Genomic DNA, 23,040 nt, shown 5'->3' on the forward strand with positions numbered 1-23,040 from the left:
GATTGTCGAGATCGGCGTGGAAGAAGTTGACTGGCCTGCAAAGAGCCCTGACCTCAACCCAATCGAACACCTTTGGGATGAACTGGAACGCCGACTGCAAGCCAGGCCTAATTGCCCGACCTCACTAATGCTCTTGTGGCTGAATGGAAGCATGTCCCGCAGCAATGTTCCAACAACAAGTGGGAAGCCTTCCCAAAAGAGTGGGCTGTTATAGCGGCAAAGGGAGGACCTACTCCATATTAATGTCCATGATTTTGGAATGAAATGTTTGACGAGCAGGTGTCCACATACTTTTAGTTATGTAGTTCCAGTGCTTCCTAAAGACATGATTGACTTTGGGAAAAGAGGATGGGCGATCAGCTGATCAATTGATGCTGATGAAACCTGTAAGTTAACTAGCTCGATTTTATTTTACTGATGTGATTATTACTGATTTTGTGATTTATCTTCGACGCTGTATCAATAACTTCATAATATTATATTCATCTTCATGATATATGGTGATTTTAGCTAGTCTAGACTACCGGTGTTGCTGCTGCCGACTGAAGAAGGGATGGAGTTGAGTCGGTGGGTCATTGATGCAGCCAATCTACTCTACCTCTCTGCTGTGCGTTTCAGCCAACCAGACCGAATATTGACGATGTAAATCAATTGATAATCAAATGTTATGCACATCTCAAGCCATGCATGTTTGGATAATGGGTGTGCACAATCCCAGTGTAAGGCGGACTTGGTACCAGGTGCAACCGGGCGTGCGCAAGCTCTGTACAGGGCAGACCAACAGGTGCAACCGACGGACGGGGTGGTGAACTTCACGACGTCACAACGACTTGCGGGCAATGGGTTCAGTACAACAACTTTATTTAAAAAATAAATGACCACCACCCAAAAGGGCACTTGGCGAGTGGGAGGGGCGCAGGTTGGCTATATCATCTATGTGCCTGCTGCAGCGCCTCAGTTGTGGCTGGCAGAGCAGGTTCTTCTGGATTTGGGTTACCTTGTGCTCCGTGTTCACGCAGTCCCATTACCGGTTGTGGGAAGGAAATGGCAGACGCAGCAGCCAGCTAGCTGTACATGCTGACTCAAACCCCTGGCCTGGAGTCCTCTTTTATTGCAGCCTGTTTGTCACACCTGTCTGTCAGGTGGGAACACCTCTCCTGGCTACCAGCACCGCCCTACTAACCTCCACTGACAATGATTTTCCTGATCATATCACTGTTATCCTTCTAATTCCTGGTGCCTTAAGTGTCTCGTTTTTTTTGTTGTTTATCCATTCACTTAGGTCCGAAGGTTCTCAGATCACAACCAAATAGACGAGGTGGTAGGTAAACACTTTAGCTTGACGGGGCATGCATTAGCCTGTGCTTGGCCTTGTATTGTTTGTCCTGTCTTACTAGTGCTGCAGTTAGTGTAGACTAAGTGTTCGGCTTGTCTCATTTCAGCCCTGTGCTTTCCAACTAGCTCCAGTGTAGCAGGCCTATAGGAAGCAGCTGCTAGCTGGGTTTTAAGGGGTTACTTGGAATACACAGAGACCCAGTGACTGACTGCTGCCTGTAAAACTTGACCTTTTTTCTGCTAACTCTCATTCAAAGAGGGAGACAAGCCATTGCGCACTCGGACTCACGTGTTGCCCCCACATGTTCGGACCCTATTACCAGAGTCGAAACAATGTGATTTAGTATTGGGTCTCGCCTATTAAAAGTTGTGCAAAACATTCTGTGCCACATAACTAGCACAGATGCTGGTCACAGTGCTTTTTAATGTGTTGTTTGGCTGGGATGATGACACTGGGTGACTGGGTAAACCTCCTGACCTGCTGAATGGAATGGAGAAGACCATGTGACGATGCCCTCTAACCAAAGACGCCCAGCTATGTGTGTGTGTTTCTACGTCTCCTTCCCTGTCATGTTATTCTGAGTGCACGAGGGGTCAAGTGTTACACACACACACACATTGTAAACACTGAGTGTAACCATGTCCCACGCCGTCGCGGCTAGCCTTCTCATCTCTCTGGCCACTTAGGTTTTATGACTTTAGAGAGGAACTTGCATAGTAGCTCCCTGTTTGTGTGCCAGCTGCATGTGTTATGTAGTGTCTTGGGTAATGGCATACAGTGGGGAGTGGAAACATCAATGGTGTGTTTTGACTAAGTGCCCTACATTTGCATAATACAGCTTACAGACCTAGCCTCTCTGGAACTGAGGAAAGAGAGCATTTGGGAAAGCATTTGAAAGTACATTGGCCTCCACCATTTGGTGAAGGGGGAGATGAGGGGGGGAGCTTTCCAGTATGAGTGAGACCAAATGAAGCTATAGCTTAGTTTTTAAATGTACTATGGCCTGTTTTATTAGGTGGACATTTAGCCATGTAAGCCTATACAATGTTTGTTTTGGCTGAAGCGGACCAGGAAGGAAGTAAAGGACAGAGGAAGAGCTGTGTTCTCAGAACTATCGCCTTTGTTGTGTACACGCATTACCGCTTTCATTATTTTATCCAAGGCCAGGTCGTGTTGAAGTGAAATTCCTTGACTGGCTTCTCTTGGTTCGGAGACGAGGGACAAAGGGGAGCAGGAAATAGGAGATGGAGCTGTTGACTTTCTGGGGACTCATTGTAGAGCAGACCTTAAATACTGTACGGTTGCCTGCCTTGTTTGTACAGCGACTTAGGAACATTGATGGACACCAACAGACGCACTAAAATAGCTTCCATGGAGTCCGTTTTGTCACTTAGCTCTCGGGATACTGTTGTGATTACCTCGACTAACCTGTACCCCCGCACATTGACTCATTACCAGTACTCCCTGTGAATAGCCTCGTTATTATGTACTTTTGTTACTTTTTGACTGATTTTAGATTTTTTTTTTTTACTTTAGTTTTAGTAAAACAATTTATTTTGCTCCATTTCTTGAAATGCATTGTTGGTTAAGTGCTTGTAAAATAAGCATTTCACAGTAAGGTCTACACCTGTTGTATTCAGCACATGTGACAAATAAAATTAGATTTGATCAGTGACGAACTTCTGTACTTGCGCTTGAGATCTCTGTTCCACTTTTATAACGTCTCCCATTGGCATTGAGTGATATATGCGAAAGTCGAAGTTTAACACTTCTCTAAAGTCTGAAATGGGCACAAACTGTAATTCGAGATAAGATCAGTATATTCTTGGTAATAACAATCCCTTAACTAGCTAGCCTTCATATGACATTGGGTGCATCTTAATTGTGTTTCCTTGACTCATGTCCTCTTTCCTCCTTGCCGCCTCCTCAAAACACATTGGAGGAGAAGGTCCTAGAGGAGGAATCTGACCTTCTCCTCAATGTGTTTTTGAAAAGGAAGCGAGGAGAGCGGACACGAGGAAACACAATTGATATTCATCTATTGTAGCCAAGTGGAGCCCAAATGATCTCAACCCCAGTGGAATAGAACAAAGTTCAGATGGGTTGTAAACACTGTGCCCTCGTGTGCCTATTTTACACTGCTTTATAGACCTCTCACTTTCCTATTTAAAAAAATGTATATCGCTTGACAGTCTGCTCCAGATAACAGGCCAACACATGAGTCTGGCCTAAGATGTTATACAAAAACTATTTTGCGATGCTCAATGGGGCAGATAACATACAGGTGGGGTGCCATTTTGGTTTGAGTAGGTGTTAGAATAAGTTGTTGGGCCTTTCCTACTGACATGCACCCCATGGACAATGTGTCTATCAGGTGAAGCTTTGCACTTGTATTCTTACTGACAGAGCGCCTGGTCTTCCTCTCATGTGGGCCCTTGCGTAACATCTGTCTCCTGGTCAGTGAGAGAAAGGAGATCAGTCTCTCACTCCACGAATATGATCTGGTTCACCTTACGTCTGATCGGAATGGCAAAGGTACAGCTCGTTTTGCAGTTTCTTCTCAAATCCAATTTACTCAGTTATTTAGCCGCGTTGTTTGAGACTTTGTCAGGTTGCTGTCTCGGTGTACTCTGTAAGGTGAAGCAGTGTCCACGAGTGCAGTCCCAATGAGTGAGTTGTTGGTAAACACAGCTGTCACAGAACATGTGGTTGCAATTGTTCAGGTCTGACAAAAATAATGGAACCGCTTGAGTAAATGAGGGATACAAAGTATATAAGCAGGTGTATCCCCACAGGTGTGGTTCCTGAGATTAAAATGATGTGAACCATATGCCATGCCCATCTGTCTCCAGATCTCAACCCAATTGAACACTTATGGGAGATTCTGGAGTGGTGCCTGAGATGGTGTTTTCCACCACTCTCAACAAAACACAAACTTATTGTGTTTCTCAGGGAAGAATGGGGTTTCCATCCCGCCAATAGAGTTCCAGACAGTTGTAGAATCTATGCTAAGGTGCATTGAAGCTGTTCTGGCTCACGGTGGCCCATTGCCCTATTGAGACTGTTGGTGTTTCCTTTATTTTGGCAGTTACATGTGTGCTCGTTCTGTACTTTAACTCTTCAGCACCGCACTGTACTTGTTAGTCATAAATATGGCTGTGTCTTCCACAACCTTGTCGCTGCAGGTGTGCCCTATGTGTTGTGTCTCCTTGTCGCCCTCCCCTCGTCTTTCCATCGGGCCCTTCTTAGCACATGTCAGCAACTCCTCCCTCCCACGAGCTGAGTTTGTAGTGCCTGGTTCTGTCCCGTTTAGAAGTTGAAAGCTTTTACTTTAGGACGGACACGAGTGTTCTTCATGACAGATATTGATTATAGGTTGTTCTGAAGGATCCTACCCCTACGGTGTTACGGAATTTGTGTTGCAATTAAATAATAATGTACTTCATATCCAGTCAAATGTGTGTTTCATAATTTTCTGATAGGCTACACGTTTTTATCTTACAAACAGGATACTTTATTTTCTAGCTGCCTATTTTATAATGCCGCTAAGGAGATAGGTCGACATACATACTGTCAAATATCTATTGGGTTCGTTGGACTAATACGTGTTGATTATGGTCGGATTGGCGTGAACATTTTCGAGGATATTTGACGCCGCGGGTCTCTAACTATCGGTCTACGGTTCGGTGGTCCAGTCATGACGCTCGGTAGTGTGTCCGCCACCGGGAGCTCGGCGGAGGGCTGCTTCTGCTCCTGCTGCGGAGTGAAAATGACACCCTCCTTCTCCGACAACGGAGTTGTGTCTCAGAACCAGATCAACCAACTGTGAGTTGTGCATTTTTTTTTGCGATTAATATTTTTGTGATTTTAAAATTACGAAAACATTTCCCCACTATAATAATTTGCAAACAGGAATAATTTCCCCATTTAGTGGACATGCTATATTGAAGTTAATTTACTTTGGCTCAGTTGTCACTCTTCTCAGATGTGGCAACATTTATTGTGAAGGTATCGAACACATTTCTAATAACGTTGTGACAGTCCATCCTGACTGCATGCATTTCCCGAGAGTGACGTAACAGGATGCAAGTTGCTTGACCGGGCTTCCTCTCCTGGTTGAGAAATAAAAGCACAGATAGCACAATGGGTTATCTTTGACTGCATGGCGTAATATCTGAATCATCTACCTGGCTGTCTCCAATCTGGTCTGACGAATCCTGTCGGTTAGATATCCATATAAAGCCTCAGTGTCTGCTCTATGAACTGCCAGTCCCCCCTCCCCCCCTTTTCAGGTGTATGGCTTTCCTCTGTGTCCTCTAAGCCCCAAAACTGGCTTCCCCAGGTGTATGGCAGGCCCTTTGATTTTTTTTTTGTGTGCTGCTTAAATATATACAATAAATATTTATAGCTTATCAATTATGCTTTGGCTGATTTGTTGTATTACGTGTCCTGAGGATATTCTATAGCCCATCTATCTGTGTTTTTGAGTTGAAGCTTTTTGTTCTGAAGCTTTCAGCCATTCTAACTGGGCTGATTGGCTGAGGTGTTCATACTTGTTCCTCTGTTTTTATACAGTGTGAGACCAGTCATCAGATCCAGGTGGCCGGCCAGAGAATGATTTGATAGCTGGCATGTAGTACAGGTGTGAACATAATACAGGAATGATTAGAACTCACCCCTTAAGTGGGGTGCTTTGAATACAGATAAATGGCCTACCTGATGAAGGGTAGGTAGGGTGAAGGGTGGGTAGTGGGTTGTATTTGTTGTGTAGGAAAGCACTCAAGGGAACCTGTATTTCCAGTTGTAAGTCCATCAGATTAATTGAAGTTTTTATACAGTGTGATAAGTGTCAATATGTTGGAACGAGCCTAGACACCCTTGCTCCAGAGTTTTAGTCTAGGTCTACAGTGTGTTTCAGGGCAGTAGCAGTTCATCAATACAGACTTGATCAGTGTTTTGGATGAACCAATGCGATATGCTTGAATCAAAAAGGCCATATCTGTGTTGCAAAATACCGCACCATCAAAGCTGCAATTCATTTTTTTTAGCACATTCCCCTGTAACAATGACTGGCTGTCTAGGCCATGTTGGATGTTACGCAACCCTGATGTTGCTCCTGACTGAGTTTTGCATTGATTGACCATTTGCTCTGACGAGTGCTGAACGAAGACATGCAAATGTGTTGTCAGCTGTCCATTTACTAACTCTGCACTGGTTTCCATCGCTACATGGGTAGTAGTACTACTTATTTGTTTATGGGGGATATTAGATGTCATTGCTGATAGTGCGGGCCTTATCTGTAGCGTGGGTGCTTTGTAAACTCAGCAAAAAAAATAAATGTCCTCTCACTGTCAACTGCGTTTTATTTTCAGCAAACTTAACATGTGTAGGTATTTGTATGAACATAACAAGATTCAACAACTGCGACACAAACTGAACAAGTTCCACAGACATGTGACTAACAGAAATGGAGTAATGTGTCCCTGAACAAAGGGGGGGATCAAAATCAAAAGTCACAGACAGTATCTGGTGTGGCCACCAGCTGCATTAAATACTGCAGTGCATCTCCTCCTCATGGACTGAACCAGATGTGCCAGTTCTTGCTGTGAGATGTTACCCCACACTTCCACCAAGGTACCTGCAAGTTCACTGACATTTCTGGGGGGGAATGGCCCTTCCCCTCACCCTCCGATCCAACAGGTCCCAGACATGCTCAATGGGATTAAGATCCGGGCTCTTGGCTGGCCATGGCAGAACACTGACATTCCTGTCTTGCAGGAAATCACGTACAGAACAAGCAGTATGGCTGGTGGCATTGTCATGCTGGAGGGTCATGTCAGGATAAGCCTGCAGGAAGGGTACCACATGAGGGAGGAGGATGTCTTCCCTGTAACGTATAACGATGAGATTGCCTGCAAAGACCTCCAGCTCAGTCCGATGATGCTGTGACACACCGCCCCAGACCATGACGGACCCTCCACCTCCAAATCGATCCTGCTCCAGAGTACAGACCTCGGTGTAACGCTCATTCCTTTGACGATAAACACAAATCCAACCTTCACCCCTGGTGAGACAAAACCGCGACTCGTCAGTCGAGCACTTTTTGCCCGTCCTGTATGGTCCAGCGACGGTGGGTTTGTGCCCATAGGCGACGTTGGTGGAGGGATTGTGCGTTCCTGCTTTAACTCGGGCAGTTGTTGCCATCCTGTACCTTTCCCGCAGGTGTGTTGTACCGATCCTGTGCAGGTGTTGTTACACATGGTCTGCCACTGCGAGGATGATCAGCTGTCCTTCCTGTCTCCCTGTAGCGCTGTTTTAGGCATCTCACACTTTGCAATTTATTGCCCTGGCCACATCGGCAGTCCTCGTGCCTCCTTGCAGCATGCCTAAGGCATGTTAAAGCATTTGAGCAGGGACCCTGGGCATCTTTCTTTTGGTGTTATTCAGAGTCCGTAGAAAGGCCTCTTTTAGTGTCCCAAGTTTTCATAACTGTGACCTTAATTGCCTACCGTCTGTAAGCTGTTAGTGTGTTAATGACCGCTCCACAGGTGCATGTTCATTAATTGTTTATGGTCCATTGAACAAGCATGGGAAACATTGTTTAAACCCTTTACAGTAAAGAGCTGTGAAGTTATTTGGATTTTTACAAATGAATTTGAAAGACAGGGTCCTGAAAAGGGGGCGTTTCTTTTTTTGCTGAGTTTATTTCCTCACTCACTATTTCACTTGTGTGTATGACGAGGGCTGTCATCGTTATTATATGGTCTGGACTAGTTAGTCATTTGAATAGCCTAGACTTTGTTTGTCTTCATTTGAAACACAAGTACTGTACACGCACACTCTCGCTGGCCCGCACAGGCACTTGTACGCCATAAATGGCACCAGATGTAAGAAAGCCAACTTCCGTGTTTTGGAGGAAAACTTTGGCCGGGTTTTAGTATGTTTTCTCTTAGCCTTGTCGGGGTAGGTAAACCACCACCTATAGGCTGTATGACGGTGTCACGGTTTCCTTTTCTCGATATCTCTGTCAAACCAAACAATCCAGAAAATCAATGGGTTTTGATTTACAAACCGATTTTGTTGTTAGTGTCGAACCGTTCTATAAATAGCCAGAGGAATGCCTGTGTGTCAGCAAGACTTGAATGTTTAACAATGGGCTGGGCTAATTGTAGGTTTACAGTGTTTGGATTCCTGCTGGAAACCTGAAATCTGAACGATTTTAAGGGGGTGTGCAAAGATTGGCAGCCGTACAGGGAGGCCAGATTTAAGGGGGTGTATAAAGATTGGCAGCCGTACAGGGAGGCCAGATTTAAGGGGGTGTATAAAGATTGGCAGCCGTACAGGGAGGCCAGATTTAAGGGGGTGTGCAAAGATTGGCAGCCGTACAGGGAGGCCAGATTTAAGGGGGTGTATAAAGATTGGCAGCCGTACAGGGAGGCCAGATTTAAGGGGGTGTATAAAGATTGGCAGCCAACAGGGAGGCCAGATTTAAGGTGTGATTGTGTGTCATTAGTAGTAGTCCATAATATAGGAACAACACTAAACAGAACAGGAGACATTGATGTTAATGAGATGTTTTACATGTCTGGTTCAGCAGCAGTCTAGTGAGACATTACCGTGACAATGCTCCTAGTAGCACTATGTAGGGAATGGGGATGTGATAAGTGTTTTGAACGTTTAAACTGCAATATTCTATAGTTTTAAACAATAAGAAAAAAAAATGTAAATGCCGTGAATTCACAATTCAGATAGGATCCTGTGTGTAACCTCTAGGGGGCAGTGCAGTTCAATTTACCACAATCCTGGCTACTTACCAGATGGTGTGCACCTTACTGCTGGTAGTTTATGCCGTTGTAGCTCTCTGCCATATCCCCCTCTATTTTCTCAGTTGTCAGCACATGGGACTCCATGTCCCACTTCTCATCGATGTGGTGGCTCGTTGCAGTGACGTATGCTTTGAGCTTTATACTTGCATTGTAAAAGTTTTCCATCCAGGCATTTGGGGTTCTTCGACATGGCTTCTTGTAAGTCTTTGTTCTAGATATGCTATCAGGCCAGTGAAGAGGACATCCTCTACCGTTGACCATGTCTACGTATCAACTGAAATCATTTCTGTAATCAGCACTGATTTTTCTCTCTGCCGCCAGAAACGGGTTGGGGTCTCAGATGGTTAAGCATGGCACCCGCACTGCCACTGTAGCGCAATTCCACCTTGCAGGTTTGTGTATTTATTTTAACCACCTTTTTTTCATTTAGCATTTCTCAAAGTAAAGCCATACAGAACTTTGCTGCTGTTACTTCCCTTGTCTCACTCTCTGCCACGCTTCCTACTGTTAACGACGACGACGTGCAGAGCGCTTTATAACCATGGGAAATCATTTGAAAGATGCCTTCTCCTCCTAGTAACATTATATCATTGTTGCGTTAGGTATTTGTAAAAAATAAATAAATAATAATAATAATAAAAACCCTTTAATGAATGAGCCCTGTTAGTGATAAATGCACTTTTTTCGGTTTGGGTTTCTTTGTAAATGGTAATGATCCCAATGTTTTTAACTGTTCACACCCCTAGTTGGGAATAGGGTGCCATTTGGGATGCACCCTTTGATTTGAACACAGGCTGCTTTCTAACGTCTCAGCGCTGTTGGGACCCCACCTTCATTCCAGTGGATTGGAGTTTGATGTAGGTGTGGTGGTAGATGAGGGATTTTCTCCTCTCAGAATAGTCCCGGGGCCTTTAACTTAAATACCTCTGTCCCTGCGATGCAGCCCAATGAGGAAGCTAGGTCTGTTTACCGGAATTAGTCCCACGTCCGACGGCACTTACTAGGAAACTGGGACCCCCAATCCAGCCCTAGAAACGCACTCCGGTTGAGTCAGTTTATCTTTAGTCTTGCTTTTTTTGTCTCTTTCCCTGTCTGCTTCTCTCTCTCGCTCTCAGGGTCTCTGGCATAATTTTCTCCCCTCGTCCGTTAGGCTACTCTTGCTCTGTATTTAAACAGCTCGCTAATTCACATCTCTGTACGAGTGATTGCGGGCACCTGTCTGTCATTGCCTAATCTGTACCTTTGGAAGTGCTAGAATGCAGCCCCTCTATCCACCCCTCACTCTCTCCAACACTCTCTCACGCTCTCTCTCACACTCGCACCACCACAGCCCCAATCGTTCTGGCCTGAACTCATAAAGCCTTGAGCAGCGCTGGCCATGGCAGCCAGGCCTATATTTATCTCTCTCCTAGTTAGTGGGACTAATATGGGAGGGGGGGGGGATGTCAGTCCCACACACACACACACACACACACACACGTCTTTCTGGGCTTAGGAGGAGAGTGGGGTGCTAGGCTATCAGAGAAGGGCCTCTCACATAGTGGTGATTTGTGTCTGTGCCCTAACAAGTACTGCCCTGTGCTGCATGCTGAAAGAGAGATGAGTGTCGCCCTCTGCCTCAATGCCCGCTCCTGCTACCCGTAGACATGAATCAGGGCCAAAGCTGCTCTAGTCTAGAGTGGCTCTCTTTCTACCATCATACAGCCACACTCATTATTTCCACTGTTAGGGGCTGCACCCATAGGGCTCTGGTCAAAAGTAGTGCACGATTTCAGGATTGGGGTGCCGTTTGGGACACGCACGCATAGTGGTGATTCAGAACACTAGCATAGTCAGAATAGTTCTGAAATATTTACGACGGGCCGTGTATGAGTTTCAAACTACATTGGGGAAATGATCAGCCGTAGCCTCATCAGTTGAGGTGTGGATAATCTTTCACATTGGAACCAGTTACACGGAGTGTTCTAGATGGTTATCTTACACAGTAAAGATGCACCCGAAGGAGAGCCATTTCCCGTGCTTCATTTGAATGTGAATTACAGTGGCTGATCAAGGCAGTATAGTCATTTATTTAATTTGAGTTATTTTATTTGTAGTTATTTTAAAGAACAAATATATTTTGTAGCAACAGTAAAGATCCACTCGACAGTGATGTATGTCTGGCTACCTAGTTTTGGATTCCTACGCCGGCGGGAGGTGCAAAGCCCTTCGCTGAGGGGTCAGTGTTGTATTACACTTGACATTGTGCCGCTTCCTGCTGGAGCTCTGTCCTGTCTGCCACTGCTGCCTGTGGTGCTGTCTGTCTGATTCTGATAGGCTACTCATCGTTTTCAGGTGTCCCTTAGTGGAAAACACAAGGTGAATGCTTAACTCTCTCTCTCGCTTCCTCACTCTGTCACGTGCACACAAACGCACGCACTGTACACACCATGCGAGGTGCTGCTCTGCTGCTCCTTCCTGCCCCGGGCTTGCATGTGCTTCACCCCGTGGTTCAGACATGGTTAGATACAGCTGTACAGGAGGGGAGAAGTTTGTGTGAAACACAGCGACATAGTGGTGTGAAGATGGCGCGAGAGATGGTGAAGTAGGAGGAAACTGCTGGGTCAGAGGTGAATGGGTCAGGATGGGAAGTGAGCTCAACCCGGGCCAAGTTTTTGTATTTATTTATTTTTTCTCTCTTTGTTTTCTTTCTATTTGTGGTCAAGGCGTGTCCTCCTCAGATTGCACAGCCTCTCTCTGCCACGCCACCCCCATGCTTCTGCTATTCTGCTCATCGTTGCTCATTTCCCCATCCTGTGTCTGTCTGTGAGAGAGGACAAAGACCGACGGACGGTACTGACTATGCCTCCCAATCATCCAATCAAGATGTGATTGTGTGGTAGAAATGAGGCTGGCTGTATGGATCAGTACGTAGGGCTTAGCATAGTAGCAGCTCACAATCAAGACACACTTCACATGGGGGTCAATAAGGCACAATGGTAGCCTAGGCCTGTATGGGGTCAATGGTAGTCTAGACCTGTATGGGGTCAATGGTAGCCTAGGCCTGTATCAGTCACCTGACAGTCTTCAGTAGGTCTCCTCGCCCTCTGATATGAGTTAAGGTCAGTGTGCCACCATGTGAGAATATGTTTTGTGCTGTGCAGATAGTGGAGATGTAAGCTACACACTCGTGTATGTACACACACACACACCATCTCTATCAGCAAGTAACCCCTGTAGATCGCGTGACCTCGCCTCTTGTTCTAGTGTGGTGATGGTGTGCTGTGTACGTGATTATGTGGTACCACAGAGGAGTGATCCCGCACATGAACTCCCACAGCGGGAGCTCTGCTCCATCTGAGCCAGTTGTGCAGAGGGGGGCTCTAACTGACCCTCAGCCCCCAGCTGTTAAGGGGATGTGGCCTGGCCAGAGGGGAACATTGTGTTCTGTGCTGGAGTGCACGTGGCTCTGTCTGTTTATTACATGTAGTTACACCGGGTTGTAGCTAGCGCCTGGACCACGTTGTTGTTGTTGCTCTTCAGACTGACTTATGAAGAATGAAGCTCTGTGTGTGTGAACCTCTAGCCCGGAACATTCTGTTAGCCTCAGTCTCTGGCCCCTCTGTGACCCTGTTTTCTCTCTCCAATCAGCATCAGCGACAGCTTCCTGACTGTGAAGGGCGCCGCCGTCTTCCTGCCTCGGGGAAATGGCTCCTCCCCTTCCTCGGCGCCCGGCACCAGCCAGCGGCAGAACAAACACACAGGTATGCCCTCCCACTGTCGGACTGACTGACAATAAACCAACAGACAAACACAACCATAGGACAGGAGTGAGTTCATTAGGCAAACATTGTGGAACGTTCATGATAGAAATGCCACACATACGGCCAACGCGATTCCTTACTTTACATGTCAGTGATGCCTGTCTGTTCAGCTCTTTATAACATAGAAATAGCTGAATGTTCCACAACGATGTGTCCTGCTGAACGCACCCCAAAACTCAACACAGACTCATGGGAAACTGACACAGCCCCAACATGAGACCTAACCATAGTGCTGCTTATCATTGGAATGCAGCAAGTCACCAGAGCAGAGCTGTCCAGTTCAATTGACCCCATAGCTGTTACAATATGACACCGGTGGTCCACTGACTGCACGTTGCCTTGCCATAGAGTTGCTATTTAGGCAAGTGTTTTTCCATACCAGTGTCCTCGTGCTCAAGGGCAGAGATAATTGTTGTAACTCTCTGCTCCGCTGGGTTTGCTAGGAGGTTTTTCCTAACTCTGTTAGTGGTATGTACCAGCCCTAATGTTTTTTTTTCTCTTATTTTCAATGACGAATGTCCTTTTGGCCCTTGTAGTAGTAATTGTGAAGGACACTTCGTGTTTCTTCGGCTGCTTTCCAATGTAAATGTTTCTCTGAGCTGTGTGGTGGTTTTTTGTTGTTTTTTTTTTTTTAGTTTCTTGCTTCGTTTTAATCAGACACTGGGTTTTGTATGCCTGTATAATGTGGACTGACTTCACCCAGGGGAGTATTGTGTAGGCGCAGATGGCGTGCAGGGTGTACGACACTGCTCGTGGACTGATTCTCTCTCTCGCGCTCTCTCCTCCCTCAGGTGACCTCCAGCTGCACCTGCAGACCATGTTCACCGTGCTGCGGCCAGAAGACAACATCCGCCTGGTACGTCATCTCGCGCGCTCGGTGCCGCGCTCCCATTACGTCAAGCTCAAATGTCAAATTCATGACGTGTCATTCACATGGCAGACAAATGAGTCTGGGGACTATTCTGACGAATACTTCCAAAATGCAGAGAGTTTGACCTCATCCCCCCCCTTTTCTCTCCCTCTCCCGTCTTCCCATAAGGCTGTGCGCTTGGAGAGCGCATACGCTCAGCCTCAGTGCACGCGCTACATGGTGGTGGTGTCCACCAATGGGAGACAGGACACGGAGGAGAGTGTGGTGCTGGGCATGGACTTTGGCTCCTCAGACAGGTTCGTAGTTAGTACCACTGCATGCAGTGTGTGTTAGAGACCCACATCTTTTGGAGGTGTCTGTGTGTGTGTGTGTGTCACGTCTTTGACAGCTGTCTGTTCTCCTGCAGCTCATGCACAATGGGGCTGGTTCTACCCCTGTGGAGCGACACACTGATCCACTTGGACGGAGACGGGTAAGAAGAGCGATACAACACCCGTTTCCTCCTCCCTGCATTTACTGTAGTTCTTCTGCCCAGTGGGACTGTCACATAACATGTCTGTGTCTCTGTAGGGGCTTCAGTGTGTCCACGGTCAACAGGGTCCATGTCTTCAAACCGGTCTCTGTCCAGGCCATGTGGTGAGCGCTCCTCCTGTCATCGCCGTCTCTGCTCCTCAGACTTTGGACCCCCCCCCCCTTCTCTGTCTTCCTCTATACTTGTCCCCTGTTATGTTGTTTATCCTGTTATCCTTCTTATCGCTCCACCTCCCCCTGTTCCCCCCCAGGTCCGCCCTGCAGTCGCTCCACAAGGCGTGTGAGGTGGCCCGCTGTCACAACTACTACCCCGGCAGCCTGTTCCTGACCTGGGTCAGCTACTATCAGAGCCAGGTCTCCTCTGACCAGGTCTGCATCAACGAGTGGAATGCCATGCAGGACGTCCAGTCCCACCGCGCCGACTCGCCCGTCCTCTTCACCGACGTGTGAGTGTACCAGTCAGTCACACACACACACACACGCACATATTAAGCAACCGTGGTGAGGTCTTGTGGGGGTTAGGTCAGCTGGACTCACACCAACTTTTCTCCCAAAGAAAACAACATTGCCCAATTACGAGTGCAGTGCCATCTGATTCCCTTGTTGCCACGACACCCAGCTTCAGGCAGACCTTCTATGGCCCCTGTGACCTTTGCCTTAGAGACCAGAGGTCAGACCCCTCCGAGCTCTCAGCATTACCTGGTTATGACCGAGGTATCAACAATCTGCTGTAGCCGGAGGATGCAGCTCTGGGTTTCAGGTTGTATTAACCGGGGAAATTCCCCACCCAGTCGTGGTCACGTGTGCCTGCTCGTTTAGGGGGGCTTTTCTGTAACGCCGGAACTCGGCTTGCGTGCCAGCAGCGTCTAAAATAGCCCTCTCTCCGTGACCGCTTTATTTTCTGCATTTGAAAAAGTAGCCAGACAGATGGGTAGACGAGCGGACGGATGGACGGAAGCAGGTGGGCAGTCGGAACGAAGGGGAGGATGGAGGGGTGACTGAGTAATTGAGTAGAGATAACACCACTTGACATGCTGGGAGATGTTTTAAGGAGAGGAATGGACTGAGTGACACCGAGGCAGGGGAAAGAGGTCAAACCCAAAGCGGTTTAAAGGTATTTTCCTGGAGAGATGAGGAGAGTAAAGCCTCTCCCTAAGCCTCCGCAGTGACATCAAACGTCCCTGCTAGCGTTAAGGCGCGCCTTGCAGGCACAGTGGAAAGACGTGCACATGCGCGCCCACTCACCCTGGTTAGGCTTGAGTACTGTGCACACACACTTAAAGGCAGACTATGCTAGGTGTTGTTATTAAATCCTGTTGGGGTCACTGCCGATGCTAAGATACCTGTCGATGACAATCAGACATCATATTATTTGCCCTCGCTCTTTGCACATTCCTTCTATTCAGTATTGAGGCCATGCTCTGATTTTACCCAGATTTGTCCCTGCAAATATGCATGTATAGCGTGAATGTGTGAAGTTGCATACAGTGTAGCGCTTACGACTGTAGTGTGTTGGGGTCGATTTTCAATTCGGGTGGTCAACTGAAATTCCAATGGATTCCAATTCCGAGTTTACTTCTTGAATTGACTGAGTTAAAATTAAATTGATCCCAACCCTTGAGTTCATGTGTGTGTGTGTGTGTGTGTGTGTGTTATTCAAAGTGGTCAGGGTCTCTTGGCATAGCCAGTAACCCAACCCCGGTGGTAGCTCTGTCTCGTCCTGGAATGTGCAACAGGTTTCAAGTGTCCCAAGTCCCCAAACCCTTTCGTCAAGAGGTCAATCAAGTCTTTGTTTCTATAAACAAGCTCTTTCCGATGTTCCAATAAGGACGTGTCATAATACTAATAATAGGCGTGACGGGCCATCAGACTGGGACACAAAAGCCATCAAACTGGGACACAAAAGCCATCAGACTGGGACACAAAAGCCCAATACACCTGTTGCTGCTGCTGCACAATGTTGACTGTTGTGGGAGCATAGCCACTGACATTGTGACGAGAGGTGATTTGGTGGGAGCGAGAGATCGCGAGGGGGAACAGACGAGGATAGAGGGAGTGATTGGGGGGGGGGGGGACTGAGGGAGGGGGGAGAACAGAAGCGGGGTCTCATGGGACATAATCAGGGCATGTTTCCCTTAGTGCTGCGCAAGTGGCTAAATGTGTCCTCAAATGCAGTTAGAGGGAGGGAGGGCAGGGACTCATTATAACAAGAACAAATCTGGACTGAGCTCTGTGGTTTTGTATGATGTGGAGAACCTGGGGCACTAGTGAGTTCCTCTAAGTCATATTTAGTGTGGTGTGTCAAGCTGTTTTGGGCGAGAGGTAAATTGAGCCCCCGTAACCCTCCGAGGTGGACTGAGAGGTGTGTGTGTGTGTACTGAGGGTGTGCTTTGTGTGTCCATAGGCCCACAGAGAGGGAGCGTACGGAGAGGTTGATCAAGACTCGCCTCCGCGAGATCATGATGCAGAAAGACCTGGAGAATGTCACCTCCAAAGAGGTGGGTTACAGGCGTCGACGCACGCACACTACCGGTTCTGGTTCGAACAGGTTATGTACGGATTCTAACGGGTTCTCTACTGGTTCCTCTTCAGATTCGCACAGAGCTGGAGATGCAGATGGTGTGCAACCTTCGGGAGTTCAAGGAGTTTATTGACAACGAGATGATCGTCATCCTGGGTCAGATGGACAGCCCCACAGAGATCTTTGACCATGTTTACCTGGTAAGTACACGGTCAAGGACTGTGGCACCCTATTGCCTGTATAGTGCACTACTTTTAAGTCGTCTTCCTCTTTTTTGTCCCTTTTTCTGCCTGTTTGTCTGCTGATATCTCTAAGATTATCTGTCGAGTTTTGGACTTCATTCTGTTTTTGTATCCAGGGCTCTGAGTGGAACGCTTCAAACTTGGAGGAGCTGCAGACCAGCGGGTAAGAGACCATTCTGAGTTGTCTATCATCATGTCAGATTGTTGGTTACTGAGACAGTTGCAGCACAGTTTCAATACTGAGTAGAAGTTCCAACGAGTAACGTTCTCCGTTTCACTCCTTCAGTGTGAGGTACATCCTCAACGTGACGCGGGAGATCGACAACTTCTTCCCAGGCATGTTTGAGTACCACAACATCCGCGTGTACGACGAGGAGGCCACCAACCTGCTGGAGTACTGGAACGACACCTACAAGTTCATCACCAAGGCCAAGTAAGAGCTCTGATATGATGCACTCTATTCGGTGTCCTTGAGTCTCTAGAAAGCCATCTGTCAAAGAAAATGTAGTATTATTGATTAGGTTTTAAGAGGATTTGCTTTAATTTTGAGAATGTTTTTATTAAAGTTTCATTTTTTTCATTTGATTTTAGCATGGTTCTTTTTAGCAATGTGAATGGTCTTTACCAGGGGTATTCAACTCTAACCCTGCGAAGTCTGGAGACAGCTGGTTTTCTGTTCTACCTGAGAATGAATTGCACCCACCTGGTGTCCCAGGTCTAAATCAGTCCCTGATTAGAGGGGAACAATGAAAACAAGCAGTGGAACTGGCTTCTAGGTCCAGAGTTGCGTTTGAAGGCTCTATACCATAACCATGAGACACTATATCAAGATACAATACTGTACAGTGCATTCGGAAAGTATTCAGACCCCTTTTCAACATTTTGAAACATTACAGCCTTATTCTAAAATGGATTAAATAAATAAAATCCTCATCAATCTACACACACTACCCCATAATGACAAAGCAAAAACAGGTTTTTAGAAAAAAAAAGAAAAAAAAAACTTTAAATACCTTAAGTATTCAGCGCCTTTACTGTGAGACAAGAAATTGAGCTCAGGTGCATCCTGTCGCCATTGATTATCTTTGAGATGTTTCTACAACTTCATTGGAGTCCACCTGTGGTAAATTCAATTGATTGGACATGATTTGGAAAGGTACACACATGTCTCTATACACACCTGTCTCGGAGCAAAAACCAAGCCATGAGTTTGAAGGAATTGTCCATAAATCTCAGAGAGAATTGGAAGACTAGTCAGGATTGAGGGAAAAATGAACGGAACAAACCTGCTCAGGACCTCAGACTGGGGCAAAGGTTCACCTTCCAACAGGACAACGACCCTAATCACACAGCCAAGACAACGCAGGAGTGACTTCGGGACAAGTCCCTGAATGTCCTTGAGTGGTCCAGCCAGAGTCCAGACTTGAACTCAATCGAACATCTCTGGAGAGACCTGAAAATAGCTGTGCAGCAACGTTCCCCATCCAACCTGACAGAGCTTGAGAGGATCTGCAGAGAAGAATGGGAGAAACTCCCCAAATACAGGTGTGCCAAGCTTGTAGTGTCATACCCAAGAAGACTCAAGTCTGTAATCTCTGCCAAAGGTGCTTCAACAAAGCACTGAGTAAAGGGTCTGAATACTTATGTAAATGTCACATTTCATATAAGAGATTCTTTTTTTACACCTGTTTTTATTTTTTATTATGTGGTATTGTGTGTAGATTGATGAGAAAAAAAAATTGAATCCATTTTAGAACAAGCCTGTAACATAACAAAAATATGGGGAAGGGGTCTGAATACTTACTGAATGCACTGTATGTCATCAGCTTGTCCTCTTCATTCCCTCTCCTCTAACCCGTGCCCTGTGTTCCCCTATTAGGAAAGCAGGGGCTAAGTGCCTGGTCCACTGTAAGATGGGTGTGAGTCGCTCGGCCTCCACGGTGATCGCTTACGCCATGAAGGAGTACGGCTGGGACCTGGGGAGGGCCTTCGACTACGTCAAGGAGCGTCGCGGCGTCACCAAGCCCAACCCCTCCTTCATGAAGCAGCTGGAGGAGTACCAGGGTATCCTGCTGGCCAGGTAGACACACACACACAGCTCTCACATCCTGGGCCACACAGACAACTGGCTCTGCAGTGACCTCTTTTCCAGTGTAAATGATGGATTGAAGAGAATTGACAGTTTGTTCTTTTCCTCCTCCTTTCTCTGCAGTAAGCAGAGGCACAACAAGTTGTGGCGCTCCCACTCGGACAGCGACCTCTCAGAGCGCCACGAGTCTCTACTGTGTAAGACGCGCCCTCACAGCCACACCTTGGGCCGCTCGGACCCCCACAACAACAACAACGGCCCCACCCCATCCCTGCAACGCTTCCTGCTCCAGGCGCTTGGCGCTGCCAATGACCCTAACAACAAGGCCGAGGGCTCCCACATCTCAGACACGCAGTCGGAGCCCATCCGACTCACTCGCTCACACTCCCACTCCCCTGGCCCGTCAGCGTCTGACGGTCTATGTGACTCCCGGGAGAACCGGTCTTCTCGAGGGCGGGGACCCCGCCAGGACCCCTTCCTCCCGCCGCTGCCTGCTCCGCGGGCGGCTACAGTGGTGCCTGAGGAAAGAATGGACAACTCTGCTCTGGCGATGGTGGCCGTGACAGTGCCAATCACCGCCGTCCCCCATCCTCCCCCCTCACTGCATATCCTCCCTCCTTCTCTCTTCCCCCAGCCACTGGCCAAATCCCTCCATCTAGGTTTGAGCACACAGCTGTCCAGTCCTGTGCCTAAACAGAAAGACCAGAGTGTAGCGCTGACCCTGGATCTGCCTGACCTCAGCAGCTCAGAAGTCGTATCTCAGGCCACCCTGGAGTCCAGCGACGACTCGGACACCCTGGGATGCTCCCTGTCAGACCCGCTGAGCGAGAGGGGGGAAAGTGTCATTATGGCGTCCCCAGGGATCCCCATGGCCGTGAGCCCACTCACCGCAACAACGCCTCTGTCTTTAGGACCCTTTGCCAATGATGACAACAACAACCCCAGTGGTGGCGGTGACAAAGACACTGTCCTCGCTAACTCTGTTGACACCACATGTGTTACAGCGTCCTCCAACCTTAGCACAGACAGCATTGACTTCTTCAGCGCCCGGGAGAAATTCCTTGGCCTGTCACAAGACGGAAGGACTAGGATTCTTTCGGAGCAGATGGCTCAGCGGACGCCTCAGCCGCGGTGCCCCAGCCAGGAGCTGCAGCCGCTGTCCCCCGAGAACCCTGCTGGAGCACTGCCAGTCACAGAGGAAGAGGAACTGGGAAAGGTGAGGTGGCCATGTTTTTTTTTTTTTTATACATTGAAATTACTTCGGATGATGAATGCCAGCCTCCTGTCTATGGTCTTCAAGGCTCCACAGCCCTGCTGAGAGTTACTGAGTGATTAACAAGATTACAGTACTCAATGGAGGCAGTCAATGATTATGATCAAATCCATTGGAAAGGGAGGGGGAAACTCAAGGATGTCTTTGGGGATGGTTTGTACAATACTGCCACCTATTGAAAGTACTGTTACATTATGATCAGTTTCCATTGCTAATACATTGCTAATATGTAACATCAGGTGCCCTATGTATCAAGCGTCTCAGACTAGGAGGGCTGATTTGGCATCAGTTTTGCCTTTGAGATCACAACGAATAAGATTATATTGACAGGAGGAGCTGATCCTTGATCAGCAGTCTGAGACAGCTGTTGTCTACAGATTTTGTGATGGTGTTCTTTTCTTTCTGAAAAATGTCTTTTAGAAGCTTTTAGTGATGCTCCAGCATTAATACAAAGGTAACTGTGCTTCGGTATCATTTAAAGCAGACATTCAAACCATTCTCTCTGTTCCGTCTCCATCTCAGAGTTCCCCCCATACGGAGGACTGTAGCGACCGATCCAGTCACGCCAAAGCCTCGCCGCCTCCCCATCACGACAACGGCGTGTCAGTCCGCCATATCGTCACAGAGATCGAGTCCATATCCCACCCCCCGGCAGCGACGCCCCTCTCCTCCGCTCAGCCGGCTCCCCGCAGCCCCCAGCAGCTGTGCCCAGATGACCAGGACGAGGTGGCACCACTGACCTCGCCCTCCTCCTACCCACAATCCCCCTCCACGCCTCCCTCGGATTGGCCGGCCGGCTCGGTGCGCAGGGCAACCAAACAACTGGAGCAGAGGCTGAGGCAGGAGCTGGACTTAACTCTCAGCAACACGTCTACCCAACGCTCCCCTCTCCACTCCCCCAGTGTAGAGTTTCACCCCACACCCTCTCCTCTCCAAACGACAAGCACGGACTGCCCACCCCTCCTCGCTCCTACCACTGACTTCCCCCCTGCTCCTGAACAAGGAAGAATACTGAACGAGGCTTTCACTGTGTCTGCAGAGCCCAAAGGAGACACAGAGTTTACCAGAGGAACAGAGGAGGGAGGGTTTGTCGTCTTAGACATGGACGTTGCCCCAGAGCCTTCCTTCTCTCACTACCCAGACGCCCGCAACACCCCTAAGCCAATCCCAATCATCGTGTGCCCGTCTCTGGAGCCATCTAGGGCCCAGCTCCGGGCCTCCCCTGCACTGCTGTGGCTGGAGGGGGTGACGGCCCTGGACTCAGACACGGATCGCCCCTCTCCTCCCCCGGCCCATCACGGAAGGCTGGCCCTGCCACGCAGCAGTGAGGAGCTGGAGAAGATCCAGGAGACCCTGAGGGAGCTGCAGGCCTTCCTGTATGAGGCAGGGGGGCTGGAACTGGGGACTGGAGAGAGACCTGGTCAGGGGCAGCATCCGCTCCAGGGCCTGCATCACAGGGAGATGCCCTTGTGGCATAGGGCCATGGAGATCGAGGTGCGGATCCGCCAGGCGGGCCTCACGCCTCCCTCCTTGATGAAGCGCTCAGCCTCGCTGGCCAAGCTGGACTGCCTGGAGCTGTCAGCCAACGACCTGAGTGACTGGGACCTACGGCCCACCACTGCCAGCCCTCATGGACCCCCATTGGTGTCCACCCCTCACCCTCGCTCTCACCATCACCCCAGCTTAGAAGATGTCTCCAAAAAGCAGCGGGTATTGTCCTGGAGCCCCCCCACCACCCCCAGGGCCCCCCTAAAGGGGGTGTACCCACTGGACCCAGACAGGACTGATAGGGGCTCCCAGATTGCATGGAGTGATCCCCCATCTCCCTCCTCACCTCCATTTCTTGTTCTTCAAGGGGAGGAGCTAGAGACAGACCTCTCCCCCCAGCTCACCCGCACTCAGTCCCCGAAGAATGGGAAGAGTCACCTGCTGCGGCGGGTCCGCAAGGCTACCGACAAGAAACGGACTGCCACTGTGCTCTACAATACCATGTAACCTCACTACACTCGGCCCTAGGGTGTCTATGAGTGTGTGTGTGTGTGTGGGGTTGCCTAGGCCCTACATGTGCACTATGTTCCAGACTGTCCCCCTTGGGCCCTTGTCTGTCGTATGTGTGCACTGACTAGCTGTGTTGGACCCTATGTAATCTGTTAGTGTGGACTTGTGGTCTGTGTATGTTCAGGTGAATGCTGAGTCTGTGGAGGTATGTGTGTCTGTGCCCCCCCCCCCCCTTATGGTTTCTAAAACAGCTGTAATTTCTACAACTATAATTAGTGGGCTGTTTCTCAAACAACATGCACTTTACTCTTGTTTTAATCTTTTTTAAAGTTGTTTTTACCTGGGGAATGTTTTTGCACTGATTCTATGGTAGCCTGTCTGTGTGAAGAGAAGTGTAAGTCACATCCTTCTTATTTTAAGTGAGACAAAGTGTTGTTTTTTTATCCTGTAGCTGTTACCTATTAAATTTTTTTTTTAAATACATGACTCCTGTGATTCATAATTGAAATCAAGAAGAGTTTTATTTTTTCAAGAGATCTCCTGTAGTGTT

At 48.1% G+C, this 23,040-nt stretch overlaps 1 protein-coding gene across 3 annotated transcripts in view; it reads left to right on the forward strand.

The window, feature by feature from the left end:
• Positions 1 to 22,503, forward strand: part of ssh2a (slingshot protein phosphatase 2a) — a 40,436-nt gene extending 17,933 nt beyond the window's left edge. Inside the window, exons 1-14 of one of the 3 annotated variants that reach the window (XM_064974425.1) lie at positions 4,633 to 5,161; positions 12,793 to 12,905; positions 13,757 to 13,821; positions 14,005 to 14,132; positions 14,243 to 14,308; positions 14,407 to 14,472; positions 14,619 to 14,813; positions 16,772 to 16,865; positions 16,960 to 17,088; positions 17,247 to 17,293; positions 17,417 to 17,563; positions 19,010 to 19,210; positions 19,343 to 20,435; positions 21,015 to 22,503. In XM_064974425.1, coding sequence (XP_064830497.1) covers positions 5,034 to 5,161; positions 12,793 to 12,905; positions 13,757 to 13,821; positions 14,005 to 14,132; positions 14,243 to 14,308; positions 14,407 to 14,472; positions 14,619 to 14,813; positions 16,772 to 16,865; positions 16,960 to 17,088; positions 17,247 to 17,293; positions 17,417 to 17,563; positions 19,010 to 19,210; positions 19,343 to 20,435; positions 21,015 to 22,487 — 3,945 coding nt within the window. In that variant the 5' untranslated portion in view covers positions 4,633 to 5,033 and the 3' untranslated portion in view covers positions 22,488 to 22,503. Of the gene's footprint in view, positions 1 to 4,632; positions 5,162 to 9,307; positions 9,555 to 12,792; positions 12,906 to 13,756; positions 13,822 to 14,004; positions 14,133 to 14,242; positions 14,309 to 14,406; positions 14,473 to 14,618; positions 14,814 to 16,771; positions 16,866 to 16,959; positions 17,089 to 17,246; positions 17,294 to 17,416; positions 17,564 to 19,009; positions 19,211 to 19,342; positions 20,436 to 21,014 lie in introns of those variants that run through there. The other 2 variants (XM_064974428.1, XM_064974426.1) reach the window with 2 other exon arrangements.
• Positions 22,504 to 23,040: the final 537 nt, after the last annotated feature.

Source organism: Oncorhynchus masou, chromosome 9 (assembly GCF_036934945.1).
Source record: "Oncorhynchus masou masou isolate Uvic2021 chromosome 9, UVic_Omas_1.1, whole genome shotgun sequence".
NCBI lineage: Eukaryota > Metazoa > Chordata > Actinopteri > Salmoniformes > Salmonidae > Oncorhynchus > Oncorhynchus masou.